Genomic DNA, 17,020 nt, shown 5'->3' on the forward strand with positions numbered 1-17,020 from the left:
TGTAGGATTTGTAATCATGTATTATTATTTAATATATTATATTATTTAAATGTCAGTAAATTATCGAAAAAATTTAAGAGATGGTCAGGAATTTTTCAACGTATAATTTTACTTTCTTTGGCGTATGATTTTAATGAACAAAAATTTATATAAAATTTCACATAAATCACGAACTTTAGTTGACATATCCTCAAAAATTCTATCTCACAATTTGTAAATTTCTGAAAAGTTCTAATAAAATTCTAGGGAAATGATGTTATTTATAGAAAAAAGTTTAAATCGTGATATTATGAGGATATTTAAATTTTGATTAACGGAAATATTTCTCTTGGAAAAAAATAAGATATTTTTTTATTTTATTAGTTGCATATTTTTCGTGAAAAGAATGAGGCTGAATGTAAAAGTAGTGCATGTTTATTTGACTATGAATTGACACTTATCATTTAACTATGTTTTAACATTCATACTATCAAAGATTTTCTTACGAAATTTTGTAAAAATATAAAGTAAAGTATACAAATTATAATGTGAGAGGACGTTGGAAAAATATGTGTATGATAAACAATAAGTATTAGCAAATAGAAAATTACTTATTTCGAACCAAAAGCTGAGCGTACTCTGGTCGAAATTTTACCCTTATTTCCTCACGTTTATGGATTCTAGAGAATTTTAATAGATTTAATTTATATAGGAATTGAGCTCCTACTTTAATACCTTAAATATGCAATTGTTTTTCATTTACAATTAAAGGAAACAAAACTGTAGATTAAATAATTTCAAAGAAGAGTGATTTGACTGTTTAAAGTATCAAAGTAAATGTTGTCACAGATTGAAAATTGGAGTCAAAAAAAGAAAAAAATTGATTCGGTAATTAAAATTCTTTCATAGTGCAATTTTCTTTTTTTAAATCAAAGTTATAGTGTATATTTTTGACGTAATATGTTTCTCATTTGAATTCTTCTATCCTAATTATCGAGTTATGCTAAGATAAGATTTTGGGATATATATTCAAAATGAATATACTTTATTATACGCAATCTGTTGTAATTATCACCGAAATGAGAATAGCAGTATAGGACAAAATCACACCGATTCAAGGTAACGTGATCAGTGCGTAAGGTGTAAGCTAAGAAGGTCTTGGCATAGAATAACGGGACGGCTGTCCGAGAGTCAGTGGTCGAGGCCCGACTCAGGCCAGGCAGACGTGAAGCAGAGGGTGCTAAGCCGTGAATCCTTAAAAGTGTCCGGAGCTTACTCGACTAGTGTTACCCGCGCGACGCTCCTTCCTCACCTCGACGTTGCACCCTCATCATGCGGAGGATGCACGGCCCCGATGCAAGGGCGTAAAGTTGCTTTCCTGGTCCCATGTCTTCCACGATGCACGTGTCATTCTCATTCCGTCTCGGTTATTCATCCGTCCACAAAATTTCCCCCGCGAGTGCGTCTTTTATCCTTCTGAAAAATCGAGCATTTAAATTTAAGAGAAATCATGACGAATCTGCGTCACGATTTCTGCGTCACGACGGGAGAAAGTCAGAAATTATCGCAAATTATATCTGGCTTATATTCTGCAGAAGACGAAGATTATGATGTGGCGGACAGTTTTTATATTATTTTAATCAAATTTAATCTAATTTAATTAAGAATTTTTTTGTAAATGCTCAACTTAAATGTCAATAGTTGATGTGATTTTTGTGGTTAATCTATCGATCTTCTAATGATCTTATAGAGAGAAACGGATGAAAAAAAATTTTTTTTAATAATTTTTTAAAAAGAAATTGACAAAGAAAAAATATTTAATTCTATTCAATTTTTGTTTTGTTCTATTTCGTCACAAGACACGAAAAATGTTGTAAATACTCTTATTAACGTTTAGACATGAAAATTACGCAAGACACTGTTGCATGCCGAATATGTCAGAGCGGTCGAATCCCTTGCTGTCCCTACCTTGCATCGATGTTCCTTGCGTACGTCTCTGGCTATGGTTCAACGTCTCCGTGCAAATTTACGAAAATTTTCATTCTCTATTAAGCATCACCGATTTGCCTCACTGATTGTAAGATTCGTGCATACATTATAGCATATAGCTTTAATCTTACTGTACTCTATGCGAGAAGCAACAAAATTTATTGTAACCTTTATCAATATTTACCTAATTTTTATGTTTTTTATATTTTTTTCTATATAATTATATAATATATATATGTATATATATATATATATATATATATATATATCGATTTATAGCCAAATTTGAGTGTTCTATTTAAATCGTTAATTTAATAAAAATATGTGATCAATTTATATTTTTTCCGCAGTGTCAGCAAAATTGCAACACAACTATATAGCACAGAGAATAATTTAAAATGCAACGTGCTTAAAGGCAGATGAAAAAAGATAAATTCGTACATCTCATTTTCTCACTATAATTGCGATGCTTTCAATTTCTTCCTTAGTATCGAATGCATGATTAAAATATGTAGAAATATGTAGGAAATTCATTAAATTTGATTAAAATTGATGATGTACGAATTTCTAAGGTGCATTAATGATTCAACAACGGATCCTAGGAAAATAGTGAATAGTTTCTGATTAATAATAATTAAGTAATTATTATTTATTGTCTGCACATATTGTCTACACTATTTCTACAAAATGCATGTATTAGAAGTATGCATACGTTGTACTAATTTTTAATTGTACGAGCATGAATAATGTGTAAAGCACGCAGTGAGACTTTACAATAGACAAAAGTAGTAATTTGTGCCCCAAGAAATACCGTACACAAAATCGCTTACGTTAATTCTCCGCGACAAGAACTGTCACAACAATCGCGTTAAAAGATGCAGAAATTAGGTCGATCTAATATTTAGTCCCTTAATGCCGGATCCCACTATTTACCGAACGGAGTACTTGCTTCACGTCGGTATGTATGTGGGGTACGTTTTAGGGATTCACCTCTTCACAATATAATTAACCACTACGACTACTAACCGACGCCACCAACCACCGACGAGTGTGAGAAACTGCAGTGGTTAGGTCAGAGAGCCTAATTCTTACAGAAGTCCGTAGAAGAATTTTTTAAACGTTTTGCAGAAACACTGATGCTTCCATGTATATATCTGGATTCGTCTTCCGTGAAAAAAATTCTGTCTCAAGTTGGTACTCCTCAAATTATATGATGCTCAAACATGTCTCTACTCGAACAGCAAACAAAAAATATTTTCATAAAAAAAAAAAAAATAAATAATGTAAAAATCTAAATAGAAAAGATAAGAAATTGTAATTATATGTGTGCAAAAAAAAATATGGCAACGATTTTCATTGTCTCAGCGCGACGGTATATAGTTTCTGCACATTCGATGACAAGACAAAGACGACGATTCTCACTTTAAATTCTTCAGAAGTTGAAATGATAGACGCGACTAGTGAAGATTGAGGGCAGAGACGAGGATCTGACGTGCACGGACAGAACACGGGCTGCCATTCGATCGGTCAACTTCGGTCAACGCAAATACGATTTCGCTCGTAATTCTTATGTCCTTATTTCCCAAGAAACACGTGTCTTGCAGCCTTAAAGCGGAACGTCTATTGGTTCCGCCTATCTAAAGCTATCCCACCATTGGTCGATGGATTAGATGACCACGTGGTGTCATGCTATATAACTAAGGGTGAACTAGCAAGGTATCGGCAGTTGTGCTCGACTGGTGGCTCGGATGAAATGTGAACTTTTTCCGATCGACGACTTCCGTGAACTTTGCGTTCGTGGAATAGTATCATCACCAATTACTACCCGAGGAAATTTCTTTGATAGTGCGATTAGAAAAGTTCCACGTTTTTTTCTGCCCTTTCGTCTATTTCGCGACTCGAAGAATATCTTGATAGAGTGTCGCGAGAAATTATTATCTTCAAAAGTATCAAGTATCTTGACACTTATCGTGGCGAGGACGATGTAACATAGAGTGAATAAAGCAATGACGAGTAGAAGAAAGCGTCATCAGCTGGTGTCTAGGAATTTATATAATTCTACGAATCTGATCCACCGATTCTACAATCTATTCTAAATTCTACATGAAGATTCGATTTTTTTTTATCTTTGATTGCAACAAAGGGCAGGGGATGACTACTGAAATACTAGAAAATTACTTTGGCCTAGGAACTCTGACGTATGACAGGACACATTCGGCAGGACACGTGAGTAATTTTCACTTTCGCATAGTGAATATGTAATTTTCTAAATTCGCTGACAATCCTCGCAAATCATATCTTGGTTCTTTAACGAGGTCGACATTGCTATTCGATATTAAAGGTTGGAAATTATTTTTAGCGCTATAGCGTCGATAATTTTGACCGACATCGAACAGTTGCTTTATGAACAGTTCGATTTTTCTGATGGGGTGGTATTAAGTCGACAGGGAATGCTTTTTAGTGTAACACTCGACAAACGGCAGTAGGTCTGTCGTAAGCGTGCACAGTTAGGAAGATCGAACGCAATGAATTTTGTATTTGAGCTGAACTGTCCTACCGGCCTATAGAATCGCCAGATGTCCAGTCCCCACAGCTTACTTTAATGCGGAAACGCGTTTTCCATTGACATTCTCGATTCTGTGTTACTTATTTTTAAATCTGGTCCAAAGTACTGTTTCTATAAATTATTTTCAAAAATAAAATTGAAGAAAGAGTGCTCGATCGAGAAGACAAAATTGCATTTGTAATATTTTATATGCAACGATTTTTTATATATTAATGTGATGTTTCAAGAAATTATAGCGAGAGAAGAATAATGAAAAAATAAGTTTAGAAGACTATTTTTTAGTTAGTGAAATATTGTGTGTGTGTGTGTGTGTGTGTGTGTGTGTGTGTGTGTGTGTGTGTGTGTGTGTGTGTGTGTGTGTGTGTGTGTGTGTGTGTGTGTGTCTGAATGAATGCGGAAGAAAAAAGCGTCTGGACAGGTACAGAAAAAGTAGTTGAACTTTCAATGTTTTATTTATTCATTCGTGACGTTAATACATCCTTTAATAAACTACTATTCAATCTTTCTAACCATTACGCACGATGACGGAAACGATGACAAACATGTATTAAACTAATATTAAATAAGGCTAAAAGGTCTTAATGTTAAATGCCAAGAAATATCTAGTTATGATGGAGCATCGCATTATGCACGTCAATAAAGTATTTAACCAAATGTTGAACGGCTATAATGTTAAAATAAATAGTCCGTTAAAATAGAGGCAAATTAATGATTGCCTAGATCTATTTATCGAATTTTGTCAAATGCAGACAACATCTTTTCATACATATTTTATTTTCTCATTTATACATATGTGTAATATACAATATGTATAATATACGTATGTGTATATGTAAAATATACAATACTTTGTGACTTGTACTAATCAGTAACAAATTATTTATATTTTTAAATTATTATACGTAGAAATAGCTCGTAGGAACAAAGATTACTTGAAAAATTTTGAGATGTTGAAATCGTTTAGTCCATGAAAGAAACATGGACATTTTACTATCTTTTGAAAGCTGTTGAAAAAGATGTTTTCAAATAAGTAAATAATTCAGCAAAGTAAACTTTAAATAAGGGAAATCATAATATATTTTCAATATAAATCTTGTCTGCTTTATCGTTTATTTAACAAATATAGTTTAAATTGAAAAATATAAATTTTCTCGATGGACTTACATGATATCGATAACTGCGAGCTAAACTGCTTTGTTTTCGTGTTCCTTTATAAGGAATATCAAAATTAATGCGTGAAACAATTTATATGAAGCACTCAGATCTACCTGGGTCTGATTGAACGCAAGTGACCAAAATAATTGTAAGATGCAATGCGGGGTAACGTTGGACCCCAGTGCAGCTGCTGGCCACTGCACAAGATTAGAGATAACACTCTTGTGCGTGTGACAGCGACTATTATGGGGCTTCCATGGCACATCACTCTTCGACGCTGAAAATCGTCACGGGAAGGAAACCCCGAAATGAAAGTATTGTCTCGCAACGAGTAAATGTTAAGTGTGTATTGAGATATTATAATTATTCGCGTTATTGTTGAAAATACATTATTTGTTTCTCTTTAGCATTATTAGGCAAATGAGTGTAATATACAATACAAATGAAATATAGCGTATAAAAAGTATAATATTAAGTAAGTAGCGCCATTAAAATAAGATACGTATTATATATGGTGTTGTTGCACACTGGTTTTTTTCTAGTGAAATTTTAAATTAGCAATAAGCAAAGGAAGATCCGAAAATAATCTTCAGTTGACAGAGAGATTTTTTTAGAAAAAAACTTTTTTTTTTCAAACTGAAAAGTAGGACTTTTGTTATTTTAATATAATATATTTTTTCGTCAATTAATTAAATTATTAATAAAAATTATATTATTAAATTTAATTATTAAAAATAATTATATTATTAATAAAAAAAAGGATAAGAAGATGTATATTAATTGGAACATATATTTCATCATTGATTATTCCTGTTACAGATCTGATGATTCGACTCTTTCGTCACATTCCGCCGATAACTTATCTGTATAACTATGATTATCAACGTAGAGATTCTGCATACACCATCAACGAGGTACATACTGTGAAAGATTCGCAACTATATATTCGTTTAGTAAGTGGATTTTGCCCAGGGAATAGGTTGAACTACTGACATGACCGATTGTTGGTGACTAATTGTAAGTCAAAACTGTCTAAACTCGCAAATGAATAGTTGTTTACTATTATTCATCTCCTGTCTTTACTCGTTCACGTAGTCAGACAGTTCTGGTATAATAAATTCAGAAAACGAGAATATCAAAATTATTGTAAAAATTATTTTTATTTTATTTTATTTCCTCACATTTTTTAAATAATATATCAATCTCATTTTGACAAACAAGATAAAAGAAATTGTAGTAATTATAAGAATAAATATAACATTTATAAACAAATAATTAATATATCTAAAAAGTGTGCTCATATTTTTCTGTTCTACACTGAAGTATATACATAACACTAAAACTTTAATAATTTATTGAAAATTTATATTATTCAACTCTAAATTTGCTAATATCAATTTAACGTGTCTGTTATTTAGAAACGATATTGTATCTTAGCTTTAAATTAGAAAGTTAAAATACACAAAATATAGTTTATCATAATTATTTTTATTCCATACTGACAATGTAAAAAGGCACTTTTAACAATTTGTATAATTTCTTTGCATTAATGATTTTTTGCAGGAGGCTTCACAAAATATCTCGCAGTATTTCGTCCATTGCGGATCTTTTGTCGTCAAATAACAAGAAGCATAATATCACTTGCAACCTTGTAATAGCTGCTTCGAAATTCGGATCGAGCTCAAGAGAGGATTTATAAAAATTTGCAGTAGTCTCAAAATCGCCCTGTAAGAATAAGTATATCAATTAATCTCTTATTATTATATTATATAATTTATATCTCATTTACATCTAGTTATTATTATATAATTTACATCCAGTGAAATATTGAATTTACCAAAGCGGCAAAATTAGCTAGAACATAATGATTTATTATAAAGTCCGGGCTAATTGAAAGTGCTATCTGAGTGACTTCGAGGGCCTCATAGAAATAATTTTGAAAAAAGACGAATTGAGAAAAGACGCCAGATTTACGAGAAATATGTTTTCTAGGCTTTGCTACGTACAATCCAGTGCTTTGTGACTATCGCCAAGATCCAAGAAACACAATGCTAATTCAAGACAATTTATATTATACTCGAAAAACAATAATGTAATTATAATATTCGATGAATACCTTTTGCAGTGCAAACGCAATTTTGGTCCCGAGTCCTTATAAAGTGTCACTCTGCGTTCCAGTTATCATTGTTAGCCATTATTAGGCCATATCAAGTTCAGTTTTGTCTTGTGGCGATTGTGAAAAGTGTATCATTTCGGTTACACGACTTATTTCAGAATTGCCCTTGTCATATGTCGGTTGTAAAGTCGAGGTATCTTTGTCCAATGATTCAATCTCATCTTCAACGCTGAAATCGAAATGTTAATTTAGAAATAATCTGTACGCGAAATACAATAGACCTCGCTCGTTTACAATATTAATGGGTTATACAAAATTCGAAAATACATTGTTTAAAATAAATTTTTTTAAACATTATAATAATGAAATATATTTATTTTATCTTAATGCAGAATAAAAAAAGATTCAACAGATTTTTTTCATTATTTATTTATTAATTCAAAATATAATCGAAGTACAATTGAAGTAGAATTTAGTATAGAAAATTAAATAGGTATTAAAAATTTTTAATTTATTTACCGCGTTATATAAAATACTGCCGCTATTTTTTCACCCTATATTGTACGAATTCATTATGAAATATACGCTATACCTATATATAGAAGTTTTTATATCTATGTATAAATTTTTTTCATAATTTTCCAAATACGTACGTCATATTTCGTTGTATAAACTCATGAAATATAAATAGAGAAGCAGCCCAGTCCTTTCATACTTGAGCTCATCACATTCACCCTTATTTGGATAATACGATTTTTTTTTATCGGCAGACGTTTTACCAAACATCCAATCAGTATAGTGTAGTATGTTCTTCGATATAAAAATTATTTATTTAAACTATTTCTCAGATTATTTATATGGATTAGTAAATTCACGTAAAAAATTTATTAATCATATACGCATGTGCGTGTAATACAAAATATTATTTTTATATGTATATATATATATATATATTTTTTTGTTTCAGACATTATCTACTGATGGCACCATTTGATTACATCATTTGGAATTTGGTTCATATAATTTAGTTGCATTATTGAGAAACAATAATAAAGATATGACCTTTGTCCATATTTTCTTTCTTATACGACACATCTACTAACTTAAATTTTATGCCAGCAATACGTTTTTACAGTAGCAGTTTTTAGCTATCGACTAAAATATATAATAAGCAAAAATTTACATCATCTCTATTAAAGGAACAAAAAATATTTATTGCATTAAAAAGTTTTAATATTAAAATAAAATTTACAATATATCAAGTACAATAATTAAAATCAAACATTACATAATGTTGAGCAGTAAAATAATAAAGAAGACATATATAAATAAGTATATAATTTTTATTACGTATATTATTATACAAGGAAAAAAGCAGCAAATAACAAGACAACAAGTTATTACAACATAAAACTGCATAATTTTAAGCCAAAACATATTATTTAATTTAAGCAAAGACAAATCTAAATTTAAATTTGTGTCAAACAGAAAATACTAAATAGTGTAAAAAGCACAGCGTCTATTTTTAAGATACACGTGCGAAAATACGCACCTATTTCTTCAGTCTTTGTTGAAGCATATTTAATATGTTTACAATTCTTGGCTTGTCGTTTGTACAAAAGTGTATCACTTGCTTGCAGATTGTATTTACTAACAATAAGTAATACAGAAGGCAGGTTCGTAGAATGTTTGGGTAAATTAATTCCTTTGTCACAGCCTGTGATTATGATAATATTTCATGTTATTTATCATAATAACCTGCATTTTTAAAATACAGTACCATTGAACAAAATTAATCAACTGAAATGATATAATACATAAATCAACAAAATACATTTTATAAAAAATCATAAATGCATGTAACAATAAATAAGAAAAAGAAATTCAAGTTTTAATTGTGAATTTTTCATAAAAAGTGTGTTTAAGCAATTATTTGCAAATAAACTTGTATATGTTTTAATTCTCGCTCTTTAATTTTTTTGTTAGCTTAAATTTTAGTATTTGTATGTATTTAATAAGAAAAGATAGTTTATAATATATTTTAGAAACGATAAAGATAAGCAAGACAAGGTAAGTCAACAGAAACTCGATGTAAAATAATATAAAATAGAAATGTGACAAAGATTATATCATATTTGAAAATATGTGTCAAATTTAATAATAGTACAATTATATAGTAGTAATGAAACAATAATAATTATATATATATATAGATATACCTGCATGATTACCCGTAGCAACATTAAATTTTTCACGACAGGTCAATGTTTTCAATAACATTAAGGCCCTACCATCATACAAGTTTGAATCCATTCTTAATGCTTGTTTCAAGTAGTGTATAGCTCCTGTATGATTTCCTTTTATATTCCATAATACACCAAGTAAAAAATTAGTCATTGGCTGAAATATATATAAATTATTTTTAAGTAAGTTTTCTTTATCTAGTAAAAATATATAAAAACAAAAGTTTTTTTTTCAATATTGTTGAAATATTATTCGTATAAAAACTCTTTTTATATAAAAAATTGAATCACATTCTTTATGCATACCTCTACAGTATTAATTTCTAAGGCTTCATTTGTAATTCTTATAGCATCCTCAATTAAGCCCACTTTGTGATATATCGAAGCTATACTAACAAAAGGTACATCCCTGAATTCTTTAGGAACATCGTCCAATGCTAACTGAAGGCAATCCAAGGCTAAACGAGGTTTCCCTACTATTCTCCAATATAGAGATGCAAGTGTTGACAATACCCATGAAGCTGCTACTTTCTAATTTGAGATAGATTAAATTTTATAAGTATAAAGAAATATAATAATTTATGCTATGTGTAATGATAAAAAGTAAATTGTACCGCCTCAGTTGCTGTCAAAATCCTTTGACCAATTTCCGCAAAGTCTGCAGTTTGAACTAAATTATGTAAAAATGGTTTTAGAGAAGCGTCCGACGAATGTTGTTGTACGGTCGCATCTAGCAGTGTACGTGTAATATATTTTTTATTAAATGATTTAGGCGTTTGGCATATTGGTGGATGCCATGGTAATGGATGCTTCTTCCATGGTTTTATATCAATAAATTCATTCACGAACAAATGTGTCCTAATAATATATAAGAAAATATATATGTACTATTAATGTATCGAATGTGATAAAATATATATAAGTACATTTAGAAGTACACTTACGCATAACCTTTGTTTTCAGGTGACAAATAGATAGGCAAGTATTGTTTTCCATCTCCAAACATTAACATGGAACTATCGCAATCAGAAATCTTTGGCCAATAATCAGCTTCAAAATCTTCGTTTCCTTTATTGATTTCTACATTATGATACTTTGGATATTTTGTCGGTGATGCAAACATACGATCATATTCCACATTTACTTCTGTCATCATGTCTGTAGGAATATTAAATGAATTTTAATATAACACGATAGTATGCAAAATTCCTATAATTTATATTTGTTCCAAGAATACCTTTCGCGATATAATTACTGCGTTCTTTTACTTGATTTTGCACATTTTTTAACAAATTTAGACTACCATGAACATTTTGCAGCATATTCTCGGCTATTTTTTTTCTATCTTCCACATCCACGTATGACAGTATAATAGTATTATCAATACGATGAATTGACTTTTCGACTGGATTTATCGCAAGAACATGTAAATTCTGCTCTCGCGCAAAAGCGAGTTTAATTTTCCTCGTTGTTGATTTAATATTTTGTTCCCATAGCATATGCTCGTAAAGTTTGAACCACTCCTCCTTCCAATCATGATATGCGTGTATCTCTGATAGTACATTTCGTAAGCGACTGTAATATATGTATATGATTAATTATAGTAATTGTATAATAAATATCATATACATTTTTCTTCTAGAAACAAAAATATTAACTTACTGATCGAATAATAGTAAAGTCGTTTCCAACAAACGATGGCATAATATAGCATATTTCATCTGTTCGGCCTCTATCGTTTCAGGTGCTAATTTCAAACAATTATCATAGCACGCTGCGGATCGTTCGAAATCACCGAGAGACGTATAAACATGGCCCAACGCTAGATGATGGTAGCTCTCTACCGGATTATGATCTATCGCCGCGTGTAAAATAATCGCGGCTTCACCAGAATATTTCGCAGCGTGTAAAATGCCGGCAGTAGTCAGAAGAGGAATATCGCGATATTGCCTTAAGCACGTACAATGCTTTCGTTACGAGATCAGTTTGTAATAGTAGTCGGTCTCTTCTGGCGACACTTCTCTAGTATCCCCTAAGAGCGAGTTTCTTATTATATTACCTTGGAGCGCATACAATCGCTCTACGACTGCACTCTAAAGCATTGTAAGCGTTTCCCTTAATCCGCCAATAAATCGACGCTAGATTCAAGTATACCCAGGAGGTCCTATTGCGAGATAAGCTGTAGGCGAGCTGATGACCAAATTCATTGAGATCAGTACTTGGCGGCAGATACTTGATCAAGTTAAGTTCTTTGTATTGGGAAAGATTCTTTCGATTCTGCATTGCCTAAAAAAATAATATACAATAATTTAAACATATAATCCAAATCTTGTGTAAAGAATAATGTATAACTACATACTTTAAGATGTTCAAATGTATAGATACTAAAATCTAATGGAAATGTGTTTTGACAGTCTGGAACTGTTTGTTTACTGTTAGCCGCTACATTATATAACATATAATCATTTTGGCTGCAATAAAGAGTTTCATTTTAATCTTTGACATTAAATTGTGTATTAATAATTCTTTAAATTTTTATTTAAATATAACATTGCGTATATATTTTGTCATACTTAAATAAATTTAAAGAATAATTATATATATTTATATATTAATGATCACTTACTCTATCCCATCTCTGAGTCTGTAATCGATCATTATACTAGCATGTACATTAACATCAGCTAATGACTTGTCCCATAAGAAACAATCTGAATTGGAATTTTCTGTATCAGCAATACCTAGACTAACAAACTGATTATCAATGGACACTTCTTTCCTTGAAATTTTCTTATATATAGCATTGGCTGTTTCTCTGCGTTTTTCCTGCTCTAGGAATGCCAGAAGATCGTAGGGTCGACGCATATCAAAAACACTATCATGCTGAAACATATATGCCACATCATTAAAAAATAATGTATGCTTTGTATGCGGTTCCTTTAGAACAGTATCTGTAAATTGTACACAAAAAATGAAATACCTGTGGCTGAATTTTTCCATTTTCGGTTATATACCAATGCCTGCTAGCCGAAATTTCGAGTATCACCGCGAATATCGTAATAATTTTGTAAGATACGCTGCTCAGGATCATTTTTCGCGATATAACCCCAAACGAAGAATCTCTCTCAATTTTACCCATTTTGTGTTTTCATCGCGAAAAACGCGACAACGAGAATTATAAGTGTTTTGCACACAGTGTGAGATTTGTAGTAAATATATGCAAATTACGTTGTATTATGTCTGTATTTGCTTCGAATAAGAATGACTCACGATATGACGCGGTATCAGTGACTGTCAACGAGAGCGGTCAACTGAGTCGCCAGTGCCAGCTGACTATAATTGCCTATCGTTGAATTTCTACTTTTTAGATGCATTTTGTATTACGAAATGTATAGAAATTAATATAAACTATAAATTATTAAAAAGAAACTTGTTCCCTCTAATTGACTTAATCAAAATATTTCTGAGAAATACAGAATAAATTTGCGTGTGTGTACTGCAATTATTACACGAAGGAATACATATATATATATATATCTGTTCGAACATACAGTAGATTTTAAATTTAGAAAAAAAAGCTGAGGAACTCGTATATAATGTTATCTTAAGTATAAATGTCTATTTTTATATTTCCAGTTTTTTTTTAATTTGCAAGATGTCATTTTCAAACTATCTATAAGTATATATTATTCATACAGTTTGCATAGAAACTAAATGCAATTATCTCGAAGAGAGAGATAAATATATATGCGCTTTTATCTTTTTCTTTATTTAAATAAAAATAAAATAAAATAATTTAAAGTGAACAATAAGTTAGATTGAGAAAAACAGATGGAAAAAGAAGAAATAAATATATATATAAAGATAAAAGCTTGTTATTATATATATATTTAAACATATAAATTTAAAAGAAACTTAAAGTACAATTGACGTTATTCTTAAATTTTATTATCATTAAAGTCAGAAAATATGTTGACACAGTTCGTAGAGAAAAAAGTGTGACTGATAAATAGATTAGAACATTTTTTTACAATGAATTTCCAACATTCCTTTTATTCATTGTATTTATAATTAATTATAAATTCTATATATTTAAATAAGTAATTCAAATGATCGAATCGATGAACTTTTTTGTCGGATATCAGAACTATTAAAGATTATTACATACAGTAGTCATAAATAATAATAACTCTGTGATAAGTCCCGTTTTCTAGTCTATGTTTCTGTTAAACAATGCGCATGTTACCTGAAACGTAATTTTCTTACGCATTATGTAAATATGTTATTCTTGTCTTTTGCACCTAGTCGGTGCACCTTGTTGGTGCCCCTTTCTGCGAGAGTTGTCCGTTTCTGCTCGAATGTCCAACTTATTGGCCAGGCCAGAAAGAGAGAGAGAGAGAGAAAGCTTTTTCCTTGCTGATATACCACCGGGAAGCCGCGCCTGCGTGCAGTTTCTCATTCCGACTATTCCGTCGTCGATTGCGGAATATTTTGAAAGCCCGTACACCTAGAGACTCGCGACACCGTGCTCGTGACTAACGCGTCATCCCTTGTAACGAATAAACGATCGCTGATCGAATCGCGGCCAGTTGACAGTTGACAGTTCGCCGCGAAAACGCAGTATTTTCTGACACATAGTCGAACGCGCGCGGATACGCCGTCGTACGTTTGTAATCATGAGTTTGGTGCGGCAAAACTTCCACGAGGAGTGCGAAGACGGGATCAACAAGCAGATCAACCTGGAGCTGTACGCCAGTTATGTCTATCTGTCTATGGTCAGTTGGTGCACCGGTCGGATTTTAACCCTCTTCGCTTTCGACATTTCGCTGATCGAAGCATCCTCGTCGGTTATGTTCGATACACCCCGATTGAACCGCGTACATACATACACGTCACGTGTCTCTCGGCACTACCCCTTTAATCTGTCATGCCACGACCCGTCAGAATAAAATTTCCATCGTCAAAATTGAATAAAAACGCATTTATATATATATATATATATATATACAAATGATTTAGAGAAAGATACATTAAAAAATCTGTGACATTACTTTTCCCTCGAAATTCTTCGCCTCTCGATGACATCTCTTATGCATGCTTTTCGTTACAGGCATATTACTTTGACAGAAGTGACGTGGCCTTGCGAGGTCTCTACAACTATTTCAAGAAAGCTTCGGACGAGGAACGTGAGCATGCCATGAAATTTCTGACTTATCAGAATAAGCGAGGCGGTGATATCGTGCTGATGGATATTCAGGCGCCGACTAGAAGAGACTGGAACAGCGCGAAAGACGCTATGACGGAGGCACTGCAGCTGGAGAAGAAAGTGAACCAGGTATATGTGCGCGGTGTCATTGCGCGTAATCGATAATGATAATAGTGTTAAAAAAAGCAATATCTAAATTTATATTCTTGACGGTGTTGAATTTCTAATTTTAATTTTATAAATTTTTTCAATATTTACTAAATAATGTTAATAAAAATATATTTTTAATATAAATAATCTGTAAAGGTAAAGTTTATGCTAATAATTAATATTTATTATACAGATTCTAGATATTATAAATCTAATATATATATTTTATTAATATTATTGTTAGAAAGTTAATACTGATGAGCCGATATATTATCATACTGATAAGTGTCTTAAATGAGTCGATAGCTAATAGGAAAAACCAAGTTTTGTACGTCTTGTTAATTAACTTTCAAGATTTCTCGCGCCGTTCGTTAATTTAATTATCACAAGTTGTTTGCTGGATACGTGCATATCTATTGAAATACCACGTTTTTAAGCTACGTTGTAACAATCGGGGGTGTAACTCAGTGGTAGAGTGTCCGCTTCGCATGCGGAAAGTCCTGGGTTCAAATCCCAGCTCCTCCAACCAATTTTTTTTTTCTTTTTTATTTCAATATTATATAAATATGTATTTGTTTTTATAATTTTACATAATGTAATATAGAAAAATACAAGTTTTTATTCGCGATTGACTTTGTTTTATTTTTACAGAAACTGCTCGAATTACACGGGATTGCTTCGACGCACAACGACGCGAATTTTATGGATTTTCTGGAGACTGAATTCTTGCAAGAACAAGTGGACGCGATAAAAGAGATTTCTGATCATGTGACGAATTTGGAGAGAGTCGGAGAGGGCCTCGGCGTCTTTATTTTTGACAAAGAATTGACGGAGAAAGATTAATCAAATAATGTGTTTGAAAAATCTGCCAAACCTAGGAATTTAGATAAATTTTGCGAAACACCATTATAATCGTGTTATAACGCATGAAAAAAAGTGCTCTAATGTGATGAGTAAACACGCGAAAAGCATATATACACATATGTCTATATGCATATTTGTTATTTGTATTGTGATTTTGGAGAAGCACAAGTAATGCAATTTTATCCTACCTACTCGTATCAATTTATCATGCAATTAATAATAATCTAGTGGCTCTTTATAAAATATATTGTATTTATAGGCTCTACACAAATTATTATAACTGAATATCGCGTTCTAAATGAAATAAAAACATTAGAAGTTATTATACATAAATCAAATATGTATATTACGTTTGTTTACTTTATCCTGAAAATAAAATATTTGTTATACACTATATGTTTATCGTTAAAAAAAAAAAAATCTCATAATTGTCATGTATATCATTTTTCTTATTGTTGAAAATTAAATTTAAAAAATTTTTAATACGAAAGAAATATTAATTTATATATTATTATTAATTATATTTATATATTATTAATATTAATTTATATATATTTATATATTAATTATATTTTATTTATATTTTATATCTTTTAAATTTATGATAAGGCTCATTTATTAACTTAATATATATATATATATATATCTTTTAAAATATTTTATACATATCTAAAAACACTTATTTATTTTTTAAAATTATTTTCCACATATTTTAAATAGAATGTCTATTTTTATATGCTTGAGAAAGAAAT

The 17,020-nt window shown here is 30.9% G+C and overlaps 1 protein-coding gene, 2 long non-coding RNA genes, 1 other non-coding gene and 1 pseudogene across 4 annotated transcripts in view; 3 read left to right on the forward strand and 2 right to left on the reverse strand.

The window, feature by feature from the left end:
• LOC140664410 (uncharacterized) overlaps positions 1-3,494 on the reverse strand; it is a 22,392-nt gene extending 18,898 nt beyond the window's left edge. The window contains exons 1-2 of the long non-coding RNA XR_012046451.1: positions 2,995-3,494; positions 1,292-1,455 (exon numbers count right to left, since the gene is read on the reverse strand). This is a non-coding gene — a long non-coding RNA (uncharacterized lncRNA). The remainder of the gene's footprint in view (positions 1-1,291; positions 1,456-2,994) is intronic.
• Positions 3,479-9,356, forward strand: LOC140664409 (uncharacterized). Its single transcript, XR_012046450.1, has 4 exons — positions 3,479-4,194; positions 6,509-6,603; positions 7,253-7,416; positions 8,773-9,356. It is a non-coding gene; the product is annotated as an uncharacterized lncRNA (long non-coding RNA).
• LOC140664408 (tetratricopeptide repeat protein 17-like) lies at positions 7,259-13,555 on the reverse strand (annotated as a pseudogene).
• Positions 13,556-14,459: 904 nt separating this feature from the next.
• On the forward strand, positions 14,460-16,662 carry LOC140664407 (soma ferritin-like). Its single transcript, XM_072889484.1, has 3 exons — positions 14,460-14,823; positions 15,159-15,383; positions 16,056-16,662. The coding sequence occupies exons 1-3, from the start codon at positions 14,725-14,727 to the stop codon at positions 16,245-16,247; spliced, it is 516 nt and encodes a 171-aa protein (XP_072745585.1). The 5' UTR covers positions 14,460-14,724; the 3' UTR covers positions 16,248-16,662.
• Positions 15,858-15,929, forward strand: Trnaa-cgc (transfer RNA alanine (anticodon CGC)). The gene has a single exon. It is a non-coding gene; the product is annotated as a tRNA-Ala (tRNA).
• Positions 16,663-17,020: the final 358 nt, after the last annotated feature.

Source organism: Anoplolepis gracilipes, chromosome 4, assembly GCF_047496725.1.
Source record: "Anoplolepis gracilipes chromosome 4, ASM4749672v1, whole genome shotgun sequence".
Taxonomy (NCBI): Eukaryota; Metazoa; Arthropoda; class Insecta; order Hymenoptera; family Formicidae; genus Anoplolepis; species Anoplolepis gracilipes.

What these genes read in the sequence shown, in the direction of transcription:
- LOC140664407 (XM_072889484.1), top strand. Translation starts at nt 14,725, where the DNA reads ATGAGTTTGGTGCGGCAAAACTTCCACGAGGAGTGCGAAGACGGGATC. An exon ending in GTTATGTCTATCTGTCTATG is followed by an intron (nt 14,824 to 15,158) that starts GTCAGTTGGTGC and finishes TTTTCGTTACAG; the next exon opens with GCATATTACTTTGACAGAAG. An exon ending in TGGAGAAGAAAGTGAACCAG is followed by an intron (nt 15,384 to 16,055) that starts GTATATGTGCGC and finishes TTATTTTTACAG; the next exon opens with AAACTGCTCGAATTACACGG.